At 42.3% G+C, this 7,781-nt stretch overlaps 1 protein-coding gene across 1 annotated transcript in view; it reads right to left on the bottom strand.

Annotated features, from left to right (window-relative positions):
• Positions 1 to 6,496, bottom strand: part of LOC106571805 (long-chain fatty acid transport protein 6) — a 19,291-nt gene extending 12,795 nt beyond the window's left edge. The window contains exons 1-5 of the mRNA XM_014145272.3: positions 5,870 to 6,496; positions 4,384 to 4,587; positions 2,048 to 2,206; positions 637 to 761; positions 56 to 250 (exon numbers count right to left, since the gene is read on the bottom strand). Coding sequence (XP_014000747.3) covers positions 56 to 250; positions 637 to 761; positions 2,048 to 2,206; positions 4,384 to 4,587; positions 5,870 to 6,413 — 1,227 coding nt within the window. The 5' untranslated portion in view covers positions 6,414 to 6,496. The remainder of the gene's footprint in view (positions 1 to 55; positions 251 to 636; positions 762 to 2,047; positions 2,207 to 4,383; positions 4,588 to 5,869) is intronic.
• Between the last annotated feature and the right edge of the window lie 1,285 nt (positions 6,497 to 7,781).

The following is a 7,781-nucleotide window of genomic DNA, read 5'->3' as shown; positions in this document are numbered from 1 at the left end:
GAAGTTATCGAAGTCTATCCCAGTTAACTACAAAGCAAAGTGCCCCATGCCTGACCTTGTTGAAGTAGCCCGCCCTTCCGATGGGTCCTATTTCATTGGTGTAGTTGACAAAGCCAATGCTGGCCTCAGTTAAACCGTAGGCTTCCCGGACATTGATCTTCCCAAAGCGTCTGGCAAACTCCCTCCATACATCTGCCCTCAGACCACTCCCTGCGGCAACACGCACTTTGTGGGCCCTCTCCTCAGGGACCTACAGAAACAGACAACACAAAAAACACTCATAATCTATTACTGAGGAATTACAAAGCAGTTATGTAACTACAACACTGTTACTTAGTGTAGTTACTTAATTGTAAAGGCAACTTGAGGTTTTACCCTGTACGACCTACAATATACTAGTAGTGTACTGTGATATTATAGAAGTAATCTCTTTAATCCTTGTCCTGGAGACCCACAGGGTGTGCAGGTTTTTGTCCTAGCCCAGCACTGGGTTAGCACATGGTGGCGTTCACGGCTAGAGTCAAATCCAAATCTTCTCACCTCGGCCTACTCAAGAGACTAGTTTAACTAAATAACTTGTGAAAAGTGAGTGGAAAAACCCAAGACGAAATCAGAGTGATGAATATCAGGTCTTACCACAGGTTGGTTGACCAGGTAGCGACAGAGCTCTCCGACGTATTGAAATACGGTCACATTATGTTTCACGCAGTCTTTCCAAAATTGACTGGCAGAAAACTTCTTTTTCAATATACACGTTGCCCCTGGAAACCCAACAAAAGAAAAGACATGTTAGAGTAACGTTACATTAGTCACCATAACAACACAAATAAAAGTTTATTTCACTTTAAGTTTGTAAATTAGATAATCCTCCCCCACCAACAGTGATCATGTGTTTTAACATATTCGTCACGCGTTTTAACATGCGTTTTAACATATTCGTCACGCGTTTTAACATGCGTTTTAACATATTCGTCACGCGTTTTAACATATTCGTCATGCATTTTAACATATTCATCATCTCTTTACCTTTGATAGGACCTTTGTTTCGGGTGGATGGCACATTTAGAGAGTCCTACACTGTCCTACACTGTATTTACTATTGTTGAAATGAGACTATGACATCATGTTGAAGTGCCTAACCCTACTAACCCTACGGCAATATAGACACCCATGATACTTTTGGTTTTCTGCTACCACATCCTAACCCCGGAATCTACAACACACGGGTATGTATGGTTGCACTTCCAGGAATTGTGCGACTTTTGTCAGATTCCCCCACTGCCACATCTTTTCCCTCCATGCTAAAATTACACTGTGGGAAATCTAGTTAGCCAGCTGGGAACCAGTCAAACAATCCCCATTGAGAAAATAGGAACCTTGACCGAGGTAGTTCTGGACTTCCTTTGGTTCTAGAACTCACAACTTTTTTTTGGACTGCGCTCGTGACCATCCAGACAAAACAGAAAACCTTGTTTTGAATTCATGACCTGGGAGGAGCTGACAGGCAACCCAACCCAACAGCAGGAAGAAGGAACAGCAGGAAAAGGCCTGTCATTTGGGAACCACTGGTCTGTACGCTAATGTATATGTGGCAACAGATATGGGGAGCCAACCTGGGTTAATATATATATAGATATATAAAAAAATATATAAAAAACACTGTATACGTGCTTGATTGAACTTGCCGACTGCAATGAAACCAATAGAAAAGTCTCAAAAGTGCAAACCCCTCCCACCTGGCAATTCAGGCAGGCTAAAGCAAACAGTTGTAATAGTTCATTATCTGAAGCCATGTCTGTTATGGAACCTGGAACAGGTGCAGTTTGTTACTCTGCGTATGCACTGCAGTCTACTGAATTAGTGATACAGCCTCTGCTACAAGTACAGTCACCTCTGCTAAGGGAACTCGAATTTAAAAGTGCATTACAGTTTACCAGTCTCAATTCAATGACATAATATTTTTAGTCCTGTTTAGTGTGACTTCTGATGACAAGCTGTGGCCTTCAAACGTATCAGGAGGAAGAGCGTATTGAAAAGTATTCCTCACCAAGCTGTATGCATCCACCAATACCCAGAAGAGAGGCGGTCATGTGGTATAGGGGCAGAGTGATGTAAATGTTGTCATCCGAACGGGCCCCGCACAGACGAAGGAAGGCCATGCACATGACGGCTTTGAGATGTCCCACCCGGGCTGCCTTAGGAAGTCCTGAAAGACAAAAAAAAAAGAGTACAGTGAAGATGCCTCTAGAGATGCTGATCTTGGGTCAGTTTTGTATTCTCCCCACTAATGGTTAAGGATAGGATTGAGGGAGGGGAAGTTGATCATAGATCTGTACCAATGGGAAAACACCACGGAGCGGATGAAAACTACACCACTCATAACGGCCACGTGACATTAAACATTCTCATATTATGACATCATTGATTTCTACTGAAGAGTTTTAAAGCTTTTCCCTCGAACTGCCAAAGGCACACAGCACCAACAGTTATGTTTATTGTATCTGCATGAACAAAACTCGACTGAAAGTATGAGAATAGAGTGCAGCATTGGTTGGACAAAGGTCAAACAGGAGGTACTTATGTCTGTCCTGTTTCACTGCATATCCCAACTCCCCCCGGAGACACTCAGAGAGTGGGGTCACAGCCAGGGATCAGCCATTCCTGACAGAAACCCTGTGGAGCAACAAGGGCAGATCAACAGACACCTTTCAGCTCAGGGATCTGAACGAGCAACCTTTCGATTATGGGCCCAACGCTCTAACCACGAGTCTAGCCGCCCCCTCCCCCCGTCGCCGCCCTGCCCGGCTGGGCTAGCCGCCCCCCGTTGCCGCCCTGCCTGGCTGGGCTAGCCGCCGCCCCCCCCGTCGGTGCCCTGCCCTGCCCGGCTAGCCGCCCCCCCGTCGCCCTGGTTCATGTCTAAATTGTTATCATTTCATTGTGCTATAACTATAGCTAGCCAGCTGCCACCCTCGCTCAACCAGTTATAGCACAATGAAATGATAACAATTTGGACATGAACAATGTTTCATCAGAAGAGATCGGCTTCATCCAATGTGGCAAAGCCGCAAACTGCAAAAACAGTTTTTTTACATTTTGCAACGGAAAACTAAAATGACCGTTTCTTATTGGACAAGTCCAGGTAGTCCCTCTCTGACTTCTAGGTCCACACCAAAATACAATTTACCTTAAGGCCTCCGATGTCTCTTTTATGAAGTCTACAGTAAAGGTCAAGGTTCAGCAACATTCTTGGAAGTGGCCCGTCTCTTTTAACAGGGTGTGGGTCTTGTTTTACTACTGCGTGGATCCCTGGTAAAGCCCTGTCTTGGTAAAGCCTTGTCCCGGTAAAGCCATGGAAAACCTCTGGTAAAGGAGGGGCATTGGCAGCCATTTATACACATTTAGCACAAATTCACCAGTACTAGACACCGAAGAAAAAGCCAGCTTGATATCAATTTGAAACACATTTCCTTCTCAGTAAAAATTAAGTTGTTTCAGACACTGTGAAATACATCTCTCCTTGGGAACCCGGGTTGGCTAGGAAAACCCCTCATTATATTGGTGTTGAACAGAGCTGTTAAAAGTGAGCGTGTGGTGCCAGCTTGGAATAAATTAGAGAAATCTGTCCGGTTTAATAGACATGCTGTTGACTTGAGCCTTTCGGTGTGGAAAAACTGTTTTCAACCTAGTGCAATAGGGTACCCATAGCTATTTTCCCTTCTCGGGCCTCTATCGCAGGGAATTGGCAGACAGACATTTAGGTTATCTTCCCTTATGTTCTCTGACAATAGCTGTAGGCTAGTTTCCGTCTTCGTGCAAACGTTTGCATTGATATCCAGGCAAATTATTTTATTTCAGATACTATGTTTCCGTATCTATGCAAATTCCCATCCATTCACCTTTTGCCTTCAGACCAATGTTTAAGATATGGAGTAATGACCACGCACGCATATTTAAGTCGACATCAAAATAAATTAAACATTTACAATGCAATTGCAAATAGAGTTTTCAGATTCCAGTTTTTTATTATTTTTATTTTATTTATGGTTACTGTCGCCTCTGGAGGAAGCCATATAAATGACATACATTCTCTAAATCATTTGTTAAGCTGCCAGCGCTATAGTTTAGTGTAAGCATTCACAGCATCTTTTGGAGTCGACCTGTTCTTCCTGATATGAAGTTGCCCGTATCAGAATAGCATACTACTGTGGTCTGGTTGGTCTTGTGGTAATGAGTCTATAGTTTCAGCAGAGGATCGAATCCAGCCTACTGCTCTTTGACACAACCTCTCTCTATATCCCTCTATCTGTTCAACAACAACAACAAAAAAATCAACAAATACCTTCAATTTAGATTTTTTTGTTGTTGTAAGGATTAGTGTACTACCGGTTGTTCCTGATGTGAAGATGAACAGGAAGTTGGACATGAGGTCAGCTCTAGGACAGTCAGGTAAGGCCATGTCTGAGGCCTGCTCCACCTTGTCCAGTAACGTGTTGACCCCTTCATGAGGGCAGCCAATGTCCGTGACCCACACCTCAATGGCATTCTCCTTTAGGGAGGGTAACACCTCGCCCAGCGAACTCACCAAATCTGTGTGTGAGAGAAAAAACTAAATGTGAATGTTGGGGGTAGGGTTGCAAAATTCCACTAACTTTTACCAAAATTCCCATGTTTTTGGAAATCCTTGTCAGAAGATTCCAGGAACCAGGAGGGAATAAGCAGGAAATCAGGAATCCTCCAACCAGGTTTTCTGGAGAACCTGGGAACGTTACCAAAATGTTGCAACCCTAGCTGGGGATTACTTGTAAGGCTCTATTTGGAAATATACAGTACATTCCCTGCTGCTACAAGCTAAAATATATGACATCAAAAGTAAGATACAAAAAAAGTCCTACCCTCGTTCACATAAGGCATTATAACTAAAACAAAATACCTACCCTCGTTTACATAAGACATTATTCAAACCAAACTTAAAGCCAGTTGAATTGAGTAAGGGCCTTAGTTGTGCATGCACTTTAAATATTTCATTCCTGCCGTGAGATTATAGTACATAGAGAGATTGACCTCTACAATGTCATGAGCATGATGTGAAAAGCCTCTACTGAATAAGAAGACTAGAATATTTTGAATACAGTAGATTTAAGCAAAACTGGGAGAGTATGGATAAATTGCTCAATGCCGTTCAATCTCTTATTTGAGCAATAACGTGCATGACGACATGCTATGGTGGCTGATTTGAAGTGTTTTGGTACTATGACTAGAAACACAAGCCTCTTCTATGCATACTAACTTAATCTAGTTATCCTTTGCAATGCTCAGAAGAACTTTGGCCTCTCGCAATGAACTAACTGTAAATCTGTAAAATAACAATATTTTATATTACTATGTGCTCAACTGGGAATAAAGGTTATATTCAATATAAATCACTGTCCATGAAATGCTATTGAAGATCCGTTTCACATTCAGGAGATGTATGTATGTATACTAACCGTATCCCTATGTGTCCACGGGTGTTTGAATACAACAGCCTACATTGACCCTCAGATTACAGTATCACCCTCATTATTATAAAAAATATGTATATTTACAACCACCAGTGCACATTGATACGCAACACAGTTGCGGAACTGTACGTTACATCAAACCATACAGCTTTACTACATTCAAAAACATTGGAGTAATTATGCAATGTTTCCTTCCTCTCCTAATATGAAGTTATGACATTCAAATGTGAACGTGATTCAACATGCCCAAATCGTGCAAGACGTCGTGCATATGTTTGAGCTTGTTACATATTCTGAAAATGCAAGTAGACAAACGTCAAATACTTAACACTTTTTTTGACACTATCTTGATTGACAGCAATAATTACCTGCGCCTACGACGAGCGATTTCGCTCCACAACTTTCAAAACAATATAGGAGCGATTTGGATTTGATATTGAAATTGAGGAAAGCGACCTCGCAGCCCAGTTTACTGAGTCCGAACCACACACAAATAAAATCAGGCTCATTGCTCATCAGAAGAGCGACAATATCACCCTTCTTCAAGCCACCTTTTGTTCTGAAAACTTTAGCAAATTGGTTGCTTCTTTTATCAACGTCCTGGTAAGTGAGCGTTTGACCCTCAAACACTATGAAAGCCTTGTCAGGCATCTTCTTTGCCTGATAAAGGAAGCTGTCGAGGTAAGTGATGACTCCTCTCTGCATACGAGACTTCAACGCCTTTCCAACCTTCCGTAGGTTTAGGTAATAAATCAAATCCTCCCAAAACAATGGGTAAGTCATCCTTTGGAATACCAGAATTGCAAAAAGTCCTGCGGCAAATGTAGTAAACAGCCATGTTACCCATACCATCATCTTTACGTGCGCTCTCCAAAGAATGTCAGCTTGTAAACGTTCGGAGATGTTTACCATAAGATTTAAATGCCTCTAGTATGCACATGCTACCGCGCATGCCCAAGGACATCGCTTTCCCCATTGCGCAAAACATGTAGCCTACAACAGGGTTTCCCAAACTCGCTCCTGGCCCCCGTGTGCACGTTTTGGTTTTCCTAATTTGCTATGGCCAGGTTTAGGATATGCATCTTGTATGTGTTATATATCTTATAAATATAATACAAGTCAGGGAAACATAGGCTAATTGTAGATATCCTACTTGTAGATAAGAACTGTTAATACTGATTCAGGACCTATAGGTCTACGGCAGTTGGCCCTAGTGCTTAAGAGTGTCGGGCCAGTAACCGAAAGGTTGCTGGTTCAAATCCCCAAGCCGGCAAGGCGGAAAAATCTGCCCTTCAGCAAGGCAGTTAACCCCCAACAATAACTGCTTTGTCAATTTGTGCCGTGAAAGATCATAAAAGATTTGACGACACAAATCAATACACAATGTACGTACACTATGCTTCACAGGTTCCTGTGTCAGAGATCAGGTTGACAGTATTGAGTTGTTGGACATTAATGTAGTGGCTTTTAACATGGAATCAATGTCCATCCCCTCAATGCATGTAATTACACAACATTTAATGTTTTTTTCCCTTTCTCCTACTTCCTCTTTAAAAAATGCACTAAACTTAGTGATAATGTACACAGCAGAGACTGATACTATTGTAAAGTGGTTGTTCCACTGGATATCATAAGGTGAATGCACCAATTTGTAAGTCGCTCTGGATAAGAGCGTCTGCTAAATGACGTAAATGTAAATGTAAATGATACCTTTCTGGGTAAAACATGGTAAGGTGTGGACTCTCTACATGCAATCAGCTTGAATGACTGCAATGTCAACAATGTGTAAGGGCTTCAGAACATGTGTATACTATGCACATAAACATATTACTGCTTGTCGTCATATTAGGTCGTTTTCACGTCAAGGCTATACTGGTGCTATACATTAAACTGGCACTACAGCTACTAATATAGCAATGCTGTACACTGTAGCATCCACAACATGATGCCATTCGGCACATCAACCCCCAAGTATAGTGATCCTTTTCACTGTGAAATACAAATCTTTCATTTGCGTCATATCGTACAGTGTTTTCTCTGCTACCGAACGGCAAGTGGTACCGGAGCACCAAGTCTAGGACCAAAAGGCTCCTCAACAGCTTCTACCCGTAAGCCGTTAGACTGCTGAACAATTCAAAAAAATCGCCACCGGACAATTTACATTGTCACTTCGCCCCCACCTACATGTACAGATTACCTCAACTAACCTGTACCCCTGCACACTGACTCAGTACCCCCTGTATATAGCCTCATTACTAACCTGTACCCCTGCACACTGAC

This window comes from Salmo salar, chromosome 01, assembly GCF_965601325.2.
Source record: "Salmo salar chromosome 01, fSalSal1, whole genome shotgun sequence".
Taxonomy (NCBI): domain Eukaryota; kingdom Metazoa; phylum Chordata; class Actinopteri; order Salmoniformes; family Salmonidae; genus Salmo; species Salmo salar.
The sequence above is the reverse complement of the archived record's forward strand: the minus strand, read 5'-3'. Positions and strand labels throughout refer to the sequence as shown.